General features: G+C 38.6%; 1 protein-coding gene across 1 annotated transcript; it reads right to left on the bottom strand.

Moving 5' to 3' along the window:
- Positions 1–7,679: 7,679 nt before the first annotated feature.
- On the bottom strand, positions 7,680–10,867 carry LOC149096418 (uncharacterized). The gene is made up of 4 exons (XM_089281429.1): positions 10,495–10,867; positions 9,799–9,826; positions 9,606–9,675; positions 7,680–8,363 (listed from the first exon to the last, which is right to left on the bottom strand). Exons 1-4 carry the CDS (start codon positions 10,788–10,790, stop codon positions 7,708–7,710), a joined length of 1,050 nt encoding a protein of 349 aa, XP_089137555.1. The 5' UTR covers positions 10,791–10,867; the 3' UTR covers positions 7,680–7,707.
- Positions 10,868–15,458: the final 4,591 nt, after the last annotated feature.

Raw genomic sequence — 15,458 nt, 5'->3', positions numbered from 1 at the left:
TAAATGTCAGCGTTTCTGCACGCATTGCGTGCGGTTTAATTTTGCCTTCCCAGAACACAGTTCTTAATCTTGGGCGTCCTGTGCTTTCAACCTATTTTGACATTTTTTTTTTGTCGAATTTCTGCATTTTCTGCGCCATTTTGAATGACGTCATACGTCATACGTCATATATGCAAAAGACTATTACGCACCTTGTGGTTTTCGTAGTAGTCGGAGCAAGTCTGAGCATTCTAAAGCTAGGGACTACCGCGTAGTTTAAAGTTTATTTTATATATTCGGGAACACGACTTTGAATCGCCTTCGCTTTGGGATCTTAACCATGAACAGCTATATTTCTTTGGCTGTAGTTTAATTGCATTTGTTGCTTAGTTCCAGTCGCGACAGATTGCTCAGTCTTTATCGGGTCGAATATTGATCGCTCGAATATGGTTTGGAATCGGTGCCGGAAAAGTAGCCTTAAGGCAAGATCCATATGAGTAAGCCTGAATCAAGGAATGGCAATGTGAAAATAGTGTCACCAGGGGGAAATATTCGAATCAGTCACACGAAGTTTGCTTACGATAAACAAGGACGCGATCGCAAATATTTGCCTATATTTGTGCTTCCAGCGTAGAAAATTGTACGTGAAAATATTTACTTTTACAAATTAGCTTTTACGCTTAAACAAATTACCAGTTAATGTGAAATATTTAGCACGAAATAATGTCAATAATTTTGAGACACCTCAGTTCAAATCATCTAATTAACGCTGACGATCACTCTATATACGCAAATTAGTTCGACTAACTTATGCGGTATATAGATAAATACTAATATTAATGAAAGATTAAGGGTGCGTTCGCCAATTTGACGCCGTCACTTTAATATAAATACCTTAAATGATTTCACTAGCTGACTTTCAACCTCTTTCTATTGCCAAAGTCAACATTTTTCATCAAGAACCAAGGTTTTACAGGCAGATATATCATAGTGTCAAAGTCCATGCCAGTGAAGAGAATCCCTGTGTAAACTACGATTTGTTGATACGTTGCGTGCGGCCCCAGTTTCCGCTTAGCCTCACAAAAATATTGACATTATTTCGTACTAAGTATTTTCACATTAACTGGTAATTTGCTTCTTTTTTTTTTTTTTTTTTTTTCTTTCTGCACCATCGACTTGAAGGCGAGTCCTAAGGCCCCATCCACACGTATCCGGATATTTTTGAATCCGCAACTTTTTCTTTCGGGATTCAAAAATTTCTCCGTCTACACGTGGCGTATTCAAATCGAATTCGCCTGTCCATAACCATCCGATGGTATCCAGATTCACCCTAGAGAAACTAAACCTACACGTTGTGCCGCCATATTGGTTTACTGTTCGGTAAGAGACTGGACATGATTTGGCTACGTCATCGGATTTGAAAATATCCGGATTTACCGTCCACACAGATTCGTTACGGATTTATTTTTTTCACTCTGGAGAGTGGATTGAAAAATATTTGGATTGGCTGCCGAATTCGCCGGATGCGTGTGGACAAAAGTAGTATCTGGAAATAAAAAGTTGCGGAATCAAGAATATCCGGATACGTGTGGACGAGGCCTAAGACACCAAAAATTGAGAAAGACCTTTTGATCTGATTAAGATAAAAAACATAATGTTAACTTACTCTTCTGTCACCATAGGATAGTGCGCTGTTTTCCTAATGTAGCTGAGTTCGTGAGTAAAAGACGCTATAAACAGAAGGCTTATAGCGCACGTGGACGAAGCAAGAAGTCTTCTCGAATGAATGAACCGTCTCACGTCCAAGCTCCAGACACGAACAGACGACATTGTTACGAAATTAAGCCGAAGACGTAGGACCACAACTTCATCAGTAATGTTAGTTACTGTTGCGTGTCACCCTCATAAAACGAAGTCTCTTACTTACTTACTTACTTACTTACTTACTTACTTACTTACTTACTTACTTACTTACTTGCTTGCTTGCTTGCTTGCTTGCTTGCTTGCTTGCTTGCTTGCTTGCTTGCTTGCTTGCTTGCTTGCTTGCTTGCTTGCTTGCTTGCTTGCTTGCTTGCTTGCTTGCTTGCTTGCTTGCTTGCTTGCTTGCTTGCTTGCTTGCTTGCTTGCTTGCTTGCTTGCTTGCTTGCTTGCTTGCTTGCTTGCTTGCTTGCTTGCTTGCTTGCTTGCTTGCTTGCTTGCTTGCTTGCTTGCTTGCTTGCTTGCTTGCTTGCTTGCTTGCTTGCTTGCTTGCTTGCTTGCTTGCTTGCTTGCTTGCTTGCTTGCTTGCTTGCTTGCTTGCTTGCTTGCTTGCTTGCTTGCTTGCTTGCTTGCTTGCTTGCTTGCTTGCTTGCTTGCTTGCTTGCTTGCTTGCTTGCTTGCTTGCTTGCTTGCTTGCTTGCTTGCTTGCTTGCTTGCTTGCTTGCTTGCTTGCTTGCTTGCTTGCTTGCTTGCTTGCTTGCTTGCTTGCTTGCTTGCTTGCTTGCTTGCTTGCTTGCTTGCTTGCTTGCTTGCTTGCTTGCTTGCTTGCTTGCTTGCTTGCTTGCTTGCTTGCTTGCTTGCTTGCTTGCTTGCTTGCTTGCTTGCTTGCTTGCTTGCTTGCTTGCTTGCTTGCTTGCTTGCTTGCTTGCTTGCTTGCTTGCTTGCTTGCTTGCTTGCTTGCTTGCTTGCTTGCTTGCTTGCTTGCTTGCTTGCTTGCTTCCTTCCTTCCTTCCTTCCTTCCTTCCTTCCTTCCTTACTTACTTACTTACTTACTTACTTACTTACTTACTTACTTACTTACTTACTTACTTACTTACTTACTTACTTACTTACTTACTTACTTACTTACTTACTTACTTACTTACTTACTAGAGGGCTTTGTTCCGCTGCAGGGAGGAGTAAAAGCCGCTTAAAGACAACTGTAAGAAGCGAACATCGAACCGTCTGCCGAACCGTCTGGTCATGATACCAATGGTGTCGCTACCTGTCCTAATCGTGATTTATAACTCTTCAAACCAAATTTTGACGAGTGGACATATTTGAGTGGGGTTCGTTATGAAACTAAGGCAATCGATAATGGAAAGGCTTTGGAGTGTTATAGAGAAAACTGGGCAGGACCAAAGGACCGAGGTCAGCCGTTTACCTTCATCTTTTCATAGTGTTTAGGCTATCCGAACAGATTGAAAACCACGACATTTGCCGAGGTAGGTATTCGCGTTTTTCTTCGAAATGTATCACCACATCATGATCTTGGCCTCTCAGTTTAAAATTCGAGTTTAATTAAAATGGTTACATATCGGGCAACTTTAGGTGAACCTAAAAGATACCTAGTACAAATTCCTGAAACTCTGCATTTTATATTTACACGGCCATCTTTTTGATTGTCTTTTACAGTGTTATCAATATCCAGTTTACTTCAAATTGGTATCTACACACGAATCGGAGCAATTGATCTCGCAAAATCTAATAAAAATCATTAGTCAGAAATATTTAACGTCAAACTTTTAGCGAAGAATATCACTTTATTCCGATCTTCTACGATTGTCATTCATGATTTACAGAATAAAGACCTGATTGATGATTTATTGCATCTTTCAGTTAGTACGCGCGCTGTGATTTGTCGATTTAGCTGTGCGGCCAGCTAAAATTTAAATTTGTCACCAAAGGAAATACCAAAATTAAAATAATTTCACTAGTGGCCCAAGAATATCCACAGAAAGCCAAATGATATAGAACAAGAAAAAAGGTTACAGCTGGCTTAAATGCCAAAAATAAAAACAAATTTATGTAATAGATTGAGTTAAAAAAACTAAATGAAATCGAAATTTCGTCTTGGACAGGAAAATACACTACTGTCTTAACAACTTTCCTTCCTTGTTTAACGATCTATTTCATTATTTCGTTTTATTTTTGCCTGCCTTCAAATCAGTTCAGTATCAGTTCTTGTTACTGTAGATATTCTCGAGTTACCATTCCAAGTATCGGATACTGACTACATTTATTTAGTTATTTATTTATTTATTTATTTATTTTATCATTATTATTATTATTATTATTATTATTTCTTTTACTTACTTTTACCTTGTATATACCAATTTGTATGGAATATGTTAATTAATGTTATGATGATGATAGTAGTAGTAGTATTAGTTGTAGTAACCATGATATCATGATGAGATACGGAAACATGTTGTACAGGTTTAACAGACATCAAATTGCGTAAATATTATAGCATTTTGTAAAGCTTAGCTCTAGTTTTTGTCACAATAAAAACTCCTCTTATATTATTATTATTATTATTATTATTTTGGCAGGGTCGATGAAAATCATTTGAAGCGAATTTCGTTGCATTCAAGGGGTTTCGAGCTGAATATCGACAGGAGCAACATTAAATTAGTCTTGTTAAAAGTAAAAGTTTCAGTGTAATACCCGTAAGAGGCACATTACGTAGACGTTTAATATCAGATTGAACAACTAAAGGTATTATGTGTGTAAAGTTGCAATTACCAAAGTTGAATATGAAAAAAAAAGTCGTCAAAGTAATTGCGAGCAAGCGCTAATTTTCCAGCTTTCTAATGTAAACATGGCTATGTAAAACTAGGATGGCAATAAACTGAAAAACAACACGGTATACTAACCTGCGACTATATACAAACGACAACATCGTACGCTGAAAGATTTCCTATGGCAGTCCTGACATAGCAGCGATTACACGCAGCGGGAAGTGTTTAGCAAGAAAGTTTTTTTCATAACTTGTATTTTCTCATTATGGCCCTATTCTACCCGAGGAGACAAAAGAAAGGTGATGATTTATTACATAAAAATCAAGGAAATGCCAGGTTAGCTTTCGCGTGAAAACATGATATTTTCACACGGAAAAATAACATGCATTTTCACGTGTGAAAAGATCGCGTTGATACGGTAAATCGCGCCTTTAGCAGCGAAAGTTAAATAATTCGAGCGTTATTTTATTGGTGTTTACATGCAACAAATAGAAAATTACATGGCCGCTAGGCCGCTTCGTTTGGCTGGAGATATTTCTAACTGATGATTTTTACTGGACTTCGCGAGATCTGTTACTTCGATTTTCCTGTAGATAGCAATTTTAACTAAAATGGATATTGATATAAGCCGCTGTGGAAATAAGCCGCCGCAATTTTGAAAAACGACTCGTAAAAAATGGCTAAAATTTAGGTCGCGCTAATTAACGATCTGGCAGCGATATTTGACACCTTGTGAAGACCGTAGAATTAAAGCAAAAGGCATCGGTTAATATATCTCAGTCAACTAACAAGGGGCCAAATAGTACAAAAAAATGAGGATCGAGTGTCTGGACTATACGAAGTATCTTTTAGTGTCACTTAAAGTTGCCCGAAATTTCGGCTATTTTAAGCCGCTAGAAAGGCCAAAATCATGTTGCGGTGATATCTCAACGAAATACGAACGCCTACCTCGGCAAATGTCACGGTTGTTAACCTTTTCGGATAGTTTTTATACCGTGAAAAGATGAAGGCCGGGTAAAGGGCCGACCTCGATCTTTTGGTCTTGCCCGGTTTTCTCTGACAATGACACTTAGGGCTCGTTCGCACTAGCGACGGAAGCGACGAAAGCGGAGTCGTAAGCGGTGTCGGAATCGGAAGAAAGTTCTGATCTAGTGTGAATCGGTACGACGGACGCGGAATTGTAAGCCTCGGTTTCAGCGTAAGCCTCACTTTCATTTGTAAACATTCAAGATGGCAGACCTGGTAGATGACGAGAGATTGCTGCTTTTGCTATTGCTTTTAATTCTCACACGATGAAGAAGACGTCTGCAAGGGAACCAAGGAAGGAGAAGGTTGTGGGTACTTGGAGTATTTTTAAACAGGAAAAGTCAAGGCGAATTTGGCAACCTTGTGAGAGAACGTCACTACATGTACCGCAATACATACCGGTATGAAGTCCTACTTGTTTAGCGACATCCTCCCATGCTAGCTTTTTTGCTGTTGTCTTTGAAGTCCCTGCAGGACTTGTCATAAAGAACGGGGAACTGTCTTACAGCCTCTGCCAGTTTTTCCTCTAGAGCCGCCATTTTTTTTTTTTTTCCTTGCTCTAAGTTTGAAAGAGACTGGTAATGAGTTTTTTGATTGGCTGATAATTCCGCTTCCACTTTCGATTCCGTTCACCTTGTTCTCACTGGATCGGAAGCGACGGAAGCGGAAGCGGAAGCGCAAGAAAAAGAAACTCTTCTGATCCTTCTGGCTCCGATTCCGTCGAGCTTCCGACTCCGCTTCCGATTCAGCTTTTTGATTTACACTGGATCGTAACGCTCCTTGCACTTCCGATTCCGACTCCGCTTCCAATTCCGTCGCTAGTGTGAACCAGCCCTTAACCTTGCATTGGTGCCACGTAAAATTAGTGTATCTGGTTTTACAGGTGCCATGTCTCTGACATTTAATTTATGCGAGAGCTGTTATTTCGCACGGTAATTTTTTGGTGTTCGTAAATCGAAATCTATATTCGTGAAACTGCAAACAGAACAGTTTCTCTGAAATTAATCCTCGAGGAAAAGACAGACAAGCTTTTCTTTTTTCTTTTTTTTATCTTAGGGGAATTACTCGTTCCTATTATTGGACAACTACAACAACAACAATAGCAACAACAGTTTTCTTTTTCTCAATACAAAACTGACAAGTATTATTACGAGCGGAGCGAGTGAGTTAAATATTGCTTTCAACAGGTGAAATTTTGATACATGTATTGTTTTCAATAGAAATAATTTTATTTTTAATATATAGATAGACGGACTGTTTACATTAACAAGCGTACCAGTTTGCTGCCATGTTTTAGGTATTTCTATATTTCATCTATCTTTTTTTACTTTACTAAACCCTTATATTCAGTGAGTTTCCTTTTTATTTCAAAGTATCATCCTTATCATCATCATCATCATAGTCATCGTCATCATCATCATCCTCATCTTCGTCATCGTCATCGTCATCGTCATCGCCATCGTCATTGCCATCGTCATGATCTTTCCCTCACCTGGGAAATCGGGCTTTATTGGCGATATATAGTATATGTATGGGCCAAAATTTTCATCTTGCTTTAAATTTATAGACTGGATTTAATTGACTATCGTAAAACCAAAAAATCACTATGGTAAATCACAACGGGCACAGAGCTCAACCCATTGAGCAAACGAAATATGTGCAGCTGATATAAGCGCGGGAAAACGTAAGCGAGCAATTTACAATTAGTTTTTCTTTTTTTTTTTTCTGACTCTCAAGTGCAAATTGCTTTATTTTATTTTATTTTATTATTATTTTTTGATACACTCTTATTTCAAATAACACAGGACCATGTTGCAATAATTCAGCACATCTTATCGTGTTACGTTAAACTACATTTGACTACATTACAGTACCTTACACTTTATTAGAAGTAACTTGCAACGTTTTGATCGGTATACCATGGATTAAAATCCCAAGGGTCACTTTTCATTTCTCAGCAACCACACGAGCCTTTAGGCAAGTGTGTGTATCAAGAGAATAAAAGTGACAAGTGGGACATCCCATGCTATGTACTACGAGCTGCATAACTATTTTATACCGTGGCATAGAAAATACCGTGGCCAACACAATCCATGCGTCATAAGGGCTTCGCATAGTGGGAAGCCGGGTTGGATGCAATAACGTCGAATATATAACGGTTTTCCCGCAGTCTGATTAGCTTATTTTCTACAGCATGGTATAAATATACATCGGTTCTTAACTAGCGAACGAAAATACTCCCATGGGGATTAATCACATTTTTCAAGTTGTTTTCCTGGCTTAATCCACATGGATCATGGATGGGCCAAAAATTCTTTATACAACCATCAAAATGGTAGAAAAGGCCTTCTGCTATGAATTTTGGTCCACAGGTTTCGCTCGGTGCAATGGTAAGCATTCTGGTATCTTCATAGAGACACGTGCCAGTTACGTTCCCTACAACCGCGCAGACGGCATTTCCTTGTCGCCAATCAGCCAAGCTTCCACCCAACGAATAGCAAGCCCACCAGTTGTCAATGTTGCTTTTGATCAGTATCTCTGAGCCAATATGTTTCCAATGCGAGAAGTCCATGGCGTTGTAGTCTGTTTCACTTAGTGGAGTAGTTGTCGAGATGGGGACATCTACTCCCAGAGTGGCCGGCCAATTGGGTCTGGGTGTAACAGCGTTTGATGTATCTATGAAGTGACTATAATTAGTGAATGTATAGCTCCACACTAGAGTCCAACCTCCTCCGTCAGTGTCCATGTCACAGTAAGCCTGAAAAGCGTCGTTCTTAGATCCATAGCTTGGATCTATCCAGTACACACCCGAAGGCAATGGTGGATTCCAATAGCTAAGTGGCCAGCACGAACTAAGGACGGGTGGTTGAGTAGTATCTATGGAGGGAATGCAGTGATGTATGTCATTTATGCAGTAACGAAGGTTAATGTGTTGTGCACTTTGTCTAGTGGTCTGAAAAGACCAAGACTTCAGCGAGAATGTTTTTCAAGAGGGTAAGCGGGAGGTTAAATTTCTCTTGTAGTGTAGGATCGGGGTTTAACTTTCATTACCGCTGTTGATGCATTATTAGCGGTTACGGCTTACTCTTTGCGGTATCCACTCTGTAAGCGATTGTATTCAGATTTACGTGATAAGAGAGGATATTACACAGTGGGATGAAGATATGAATTTTATGTTCGAGTGGCAAGAACAATATCTCAATAATGTGCGCAGCGAACGAGTAAGATATAAGGGAGTTTATAAGAACCTACGACGGGGACGCCGAAGGAAACATCGGTGAAAAAATGAATTTATACTTCACCCACGAATCTTGCGATACTCTTTATTTAGTCATTTAGTTTGTTCCTCTTTGTCAAAGCTGTCCAAACTGAATATGAAAATCAGCGTAAACCTCGAAACATAAATCTTAAAAATTATCCGTCGTGGTTTACGTTCTCCAGAAAACGCTGAATTTCACGTTGTTGGATTGCAGAGGACGGCAAAGAAATGTACCAATAATTATAAGGCACATGCACAGCCATTGTTCTGCTCATTAGACCTTTTGTTTAACGACGTTGTCGTCGATGTTGCAGTTGTGGTTTTCTTAAACTCCTTAATGTTAGGGCCACAAGAACATAAAATTCATTTCAACGAGCTAACATGTAATGTTCTTTTCATTATACAGACATACCGATGACAGTGTTTTTGACGATTTTCCGAAAATTTCCAACCTTTCCAAAGATTTCCGAAAATTCCCCAGATCACAGGAACGTTGCCGAACATTTTTGGAAAATTTCCGAAGATTACCAAAGATTTCCGAAGCTTACCGAAGATTGCCGAAGACTTTCGAGGCAGACCTAAAGATGTTTCGATCATACACCAAAGAATTTAAGTGCAAATTAAGAGACAAACTTTATGTCAGTGAAATCATCGAAATCTACATTGGTGAGGATATGGAAAATACCCGGAGGTGGTTTCGTATGGATTTGACTAGTGGTGTATTTTGCAATAAAACACTGGTGTCTATATAATAAACAGAAATATTCTCAGAACGTACAGTAAATGAAATCTATGAGAGGGGTTTGTAGAACTTATTGCATATAGAGAAGATATCTGAAATGCGCTAGGCCAGAGCTTACCAAGTGAAGTAGGAATTTCCTCAAAATCGTTCTCAAAATCATAGGATGCTGGAGGTTCTGCGGGAAGAACCTGACAGGAAAAAAAAAAAAAAAAAAAAAAAAAAAAGAATACGAAAGTTACCGATTAGCTGACTGACCGCTCGACCGGCTAATTAACCGCCCGCCTCAGCAATCAACCGGCCCGAACGGCTACCAGAGTGACTGACTGATTGATCAACTGACTGACGAATTTGAAAAACAAACACAGAAGAATGAACCGAAGCAAAAAATAACCCGTTGCTCTTATCACCTACACCTAAATAGCAAGTCCTTAAACATTTAGTTAACCTAACCGCTTGGGGTTTTGACCATAAGAACCATGATCTTCTTATTTATTTAGAGCCGACATGAACACCTTAGAAGAAAATGTGATTAATATTTATGGTTTTGGTTAACGCGAGACGACTTAGAGGTTGCAGGCCATCCTTACATCTCTTATTATATGGCTGAGAAAATTAATGCATTGTGATTGCTCGAGAGTAAGCCAATTCATCGTTGACTAATGACTAATTAAGTTTTCGAGTACTAATTAAAACGTGGAATACTGTCTTCAAAGCCAATTCATCGTTACTTCTTAATTTGCACTGCTGTGCTCTGCAGTGCAAATTGACGTGCGCGCGTGTTGGCACGTTTTTCTCAGTCATTTAATAAATAAGAATCGTATGAAAGCTCCAGCACTTAAGGATTTGCGATACTCGTGAAATTTGAAAGTTCTTTCAAATATCACTCGTAATATAAATCCTTCATTGCACTCGCATTTATACAATTACCTATACTTATTATAATAATTCCCTCCCCTGCGGCAACCCCTGGAAAAGGCAATTACTATAAAGTTTTCTTTGTTCCTGACTAACACACCTTTTCTACGTAGGAAGAACCTTTTTGTTTTAAAAGCCTGTCCGGATACATCTTTCTTGTTTCTCTGTGTAGTGAACAGGTCTCTCCACTCGTGATATAACTTGCACTTTTACAAACGGCCTTCCTCGCACACATCTGGGAACAGGAAAACAACGAGTCGACCTTTCGAATCCAAAAAGCATCTTCATCTACGAAGAAAGAGTCTTCTTCCATTTCAAAGAAAACGCCAAACTCTTCTGTTTTGAGCATTGTTGTGAATGACAATATGGCAAGAACTGCGCTCAACATCTACGAAGGAAAAACAAAATGAAGAAAATAAAATAAGAGTCAAACAGGAAAGGTAATAAGACGCTAGAAGAAAGAAAAAAAAAGGAGTTCGCAATACTTATAAAGGGTGATGTTATTGCTACTAGTAATTACTTACTATTCTCCTATTTGTCAGGTGATATGTTTTTTGTGGCGATGTCAAAGCTCAACTGAGAGGAAGTAATCTCTTGTTAGCTGTGTCAATTGGTTTGATGAATTTGCACTTCCGCAATAAACCAGTTTTACTGGATTTTTCTTAATTCGGAATGACTTTATATTGTCCACTTTATGATTTTTTCCCCAAACGTTTAATGTATTTCCGAATTTAGAGGACGAATATCAAAGCAATGACATAAATAAAATAATTGTTTCAGTGTTAGTCCCGGCACTTTTCATCTCTCAAAAACTCATAAAAACTAATGTCCTCCGTCACTCGTTGGAAATCTCTCTGAAATGGCGTATAATGTTTCGAAAAATCATTTTCAATCGTAGTTACGTTTAACTTACTACGAAAATCTCCTATTCCTGAAATTTAAAATATAACCCACTATCCGTTTTCAATATTTTTATATTGATCATTTTCACTGAGGAAAGCGAGTCAGCAGAAACTAGGCACTTAGACGAAATGACAGCTGGCATTTTAGTGAGGATTCCCATTCTTTGAGTCAGAACTTTGAGATGGATTTCAAATTAGGATCTCAAATTAGGGTTTTGAGTCCGGGACTCGAGTCGGGATCAGAAGTCTAAATTTCGAGCTGTAATCGACTAGTTTACACTTCTACTTACATTGGTTTTTACTGTTGTTTGTCGTGGTTAGTTTTCAATCTAGTTTGCTTGCGGTGCGTCACTCCTGTTTGCTCGCGGTTACATGTAGCTTTCACTCCGACTTGCTTGCGGTCAGCTTCCACTCCAGATCTGGTTTAATTTACTTGCGCGGTTAGATCTAATTCGTTGGTTAGGATAGCATGCGTAATTGCAATAAATAATTATATTTTCAATATACATGAATATTTGTTCGATTAAAATACCAAGTCTTAGTAGGCGAAAAGAGTTGTACACGAATACAAAGCAATGATTTTTTTTTTCGTGGCAAGTTTCTTGATTACGTATCTCCGTCTCTTATCTTAACCGTAAATCTCTTTCAGAAAGTAAAAAATCCGAAATTCGCTTAGTGTATCTTAAAGTCTAATTAAGTGGAAACATTAGTGACCATCGTAGTTATAACAGCCACTTTTAAAAACAGCTTAAAAATATTAAAAAGAAAAAAAATACTGTAAAAAACTCCAGGCCTGGACGGGATACGAACTCAAAATCCTTGCAATATCGGTGCAGTGCTCTACCAACTAGGCTATCAAACCAATTAGGCGTTGGTCTCGTTGTGAGTTCGTAATATAGACATACCCCTATGGCTAGATGGTAAAAAATAGGAGTGGATATATAAAAGATCATATGCAGTTGAAGTGCGAAGAAAGGTCAAAGGATATAGAATGATCATCACATCTACAAAGCTTAAGACTGCTGCGATACCGGTGCAGTGCTCTACCAACTGAGCCATCAAGCTAACTGGCCATGGGAGCTGGTAAGTTTGTGTTCGCGATATAACCGCTCAAGCCTGATTTTTTTGGTTATATCTTTCTGCGTAGTTCAAATATGCAGGACTAGATCGGAATTGGGTATAACAACAAAGTGAAGCCTTCTTGTACAGGCCTGCGACCATACGTTATCGCACAGACGAACACTCTTCTATTATAAATTCTCCGAATGCGGACAAACTGACTGACCATATCCATATAAAATATTTGTGAATGCGCAGTTTTTCTGTTTCTATTCGTGAAGCAAACTGGTTGTATTGCAGGACCAATACAATAGCAAATATATAGTCTCGAACTATTTTACCATTATTATTATTTTTTTTATTTTTATTATTATTATTGCTTTTCTTTATATATATTTCAAAAATGATATTGGTTGAGAAAGCACGAGAACAGAACAGCTTAAATGTGGCCATTAGCAGCTTTAAGCATAACGGCGGTTGACCTAATCGCGAAAGTCAATCCATTGAAAGAAAATAATTAGGAGTAAAAAAAAAAAAACATGTATGATGCACTAAACCATATTTGCTGACATTTGTTAAACATAAAAATAAACTGATTTTTTTTTTTTTTTTTTTTTTTATCACATGCCGAATAAATTAAATAAATGAAGCAACACACCTAGAAATCGATCAATTTATTAATCACAAAATTAAGGAAAAATATAAAGTAAATTAGTTAATCAGTTATTGAGTTTTATTTTGTGCAGAAAATTGGGTGGTCAGTTAGCACTGTCTTTTACAGCATCAGAACTTTAAGTATCCATAACTGTATTATAATTACTAGGAAACTCCACCAGTGACCCATAGATTTGACTTCATGTTTACATAAAAAAAAAAAAAAATCATTCAGTAGCTGCCATTCAATGTAACTCAACGTCTCGGCTTCGTTAATGGATCTTAATGGGCTAGTTACTAATTATCACTCCTCCTCTACTTTCCCAGTTCGCAGTTTGTGTTCTTAGTTTTCTGCAAATATCAAGATCGATATATAATAGTGCAGTGTGTAAATCTACGCGGCATCGATTTCTTGTCAAAATTTATTGGGTTTAAACAGGAGCCATAATCGGGGACGGAGACCGTAAGTCTTGGGATCCACGCGCACCTATGATATGGGACAATTTTTCTATTTTTAGAACAAATTGCGCCATCCTGACGTCATATATCCGCGCGAATCCACGCACATGTCGGGGGTTCTCGCGTGGATGTTGTCACGTTGCATGATCAAATAGTGAGAGTTGAGAGATTCTCTTGCGTATTTTTCACAGCGATGGCAGGGAATAAGGCAGGGACTAAGAACCAGGGCGCTTACATGTAGTTTTATGCTCTGAGCCACTGGAAAAGGTGGGTTTTTCAGGGTCGAAAACAAGACTTCAATCTCGCGCTGGGAATGAATAATAAGATCTGCTCGCGCTAGTTGTGACCTTACGCGTATGTTTTTGCGTTTGTTCTGACTTAAGAATATAGCAAGGAAACTCTCTACTCTGGTATCGAGTTAATTTGTGAGTTTCTCGGACAATGGTTAATCATAACCAAAACCTGTTTTGATAGTTTCTTATTGTTTCTGCTTGTTTGGTGAGTTTGCAAAAGTTTCTGAAAGGAAAGTCTGACGCGTACAATTAGCTCATTTGCATAGTGCAGCTCGTGCACTTTCAAGTGCAAGTCGGTGTCAGTTTCAATGTCAACAAATCTTGACAAAGATTTCTTTCGTTATCGTTTGTGCGGAGATGCTGCAACAAATTTCGCGAACGCAAAACAGGCTACTAACATCATGTGTGTTTCTTCAACATAAGCATAGTGAAGTTTTACACTGCGAAAACAAAAATAGACAAGGAGTTTTGGTAATTTAAACTCGATCAACAAAATCGAAATCGTTATTCGAAGTTGATTAAAGAAAGCGTAACTTTGCTGATTATTTCTGCTTTATTCGCATATTTTCAGCTTAGCTTTTAATATGTTCTCAAACATTTATCAATCTTACACATATTTAAAAACTATAGAGTTATTGTTTGAGTTCGATGTACGTTTTCACACGAAAGTGCGGCGGAAGTACAATTTGTCATGTTTACTGACTGTACAAAACACGCATCGGCGGGCGCTCTCATTCATCGACAACAGAGAATTTACTGGAATTTTACACCAATAAAACTGAGCAGTATCTACGGACGAAAAGTTATTGGGCCTTGATGAAACATCAAGCGTTGCTTACAATTCAGGCGAAACTCAAACTAGCAATTATTTTGTTTTACTTTTCGGTCGCGATGGACTGACAAATTCCTCGCAAACGTGTGGCAAGAGGAGCTAGGAAACTATGACGTCCTGAAGCTCTGCTATATCTAAATATATCCAGCTAGTGTTTTGCTCTGTTATTTTTAAAGCTGTTAATCTTCAGCATATGTGAAATTTAAAGTGGAGTAATGTACAGCTCATGTAAAAGAAGCATCCGTCGGAACACAACTTGGTCAGCGATACATATCTAAGCTTAAAGCGGAACATACCTAAATTCGACACTGTCTTACTTCACTCAAACTGGAGCACCTTACGACGAAAATACTTAAGCAAAATTCCAATAGACGCAAACGCGTTGAGTTGTGAGCCAAAAGCATGAAAAATTTGGGGAATTTGGGACGCCATTTCCCCGCGCGACATCCGTAAAAATCCTCGCAGCATGCACGCGCGTGTGCCTCAGGCGATGGTGCAATTTGTTCTAAAAATAGAATTATTGTCCCATATCATGGGGACAACCCCAATACTAAAAATGGCGCGCGCTTACGGTCTCCGTCCCCGATTATGGCTCCTGGTTTAAAATGCTACGCACGAGTTCGCTTCATCACTCTAATTAGATCGAAACTTATGCTCGATATTTTAATCTGCCTGCACGCGGTACGAAACCAAAGAGATCAGTCATAATCCGACCAACCGATAAGATAAGATAAAATAAGAACTTTATTAATGTGTCGAAGTCGCTAGCTTACAATGTACACTAAAACACGATTTTCAAGACCTTACTACACACAGTTTCCTCATGGCTTCAAGACCCGAGAGAATATCTGGTTTTC

Source organism: Orbicella faveolata, unplaced genomic scaffold (genome assembly GCF_042242905.1).
Source record: "Orbicella faveolata isolate gen_17 unplaced genomic scaffold, um_ofav_v1 contig_48, whole genome shotgun sequence".
NCBI lineage: Eukaryota > Metazoa > Cnidaria > Anthozoa > Scleractinia > Merulinidae > Orbicella > Orbicella faveolata.
Note: the sequence above shows the minus strand (reverse complement) of the source record. Positions and strands in the feature narration are given on the sequence as shown.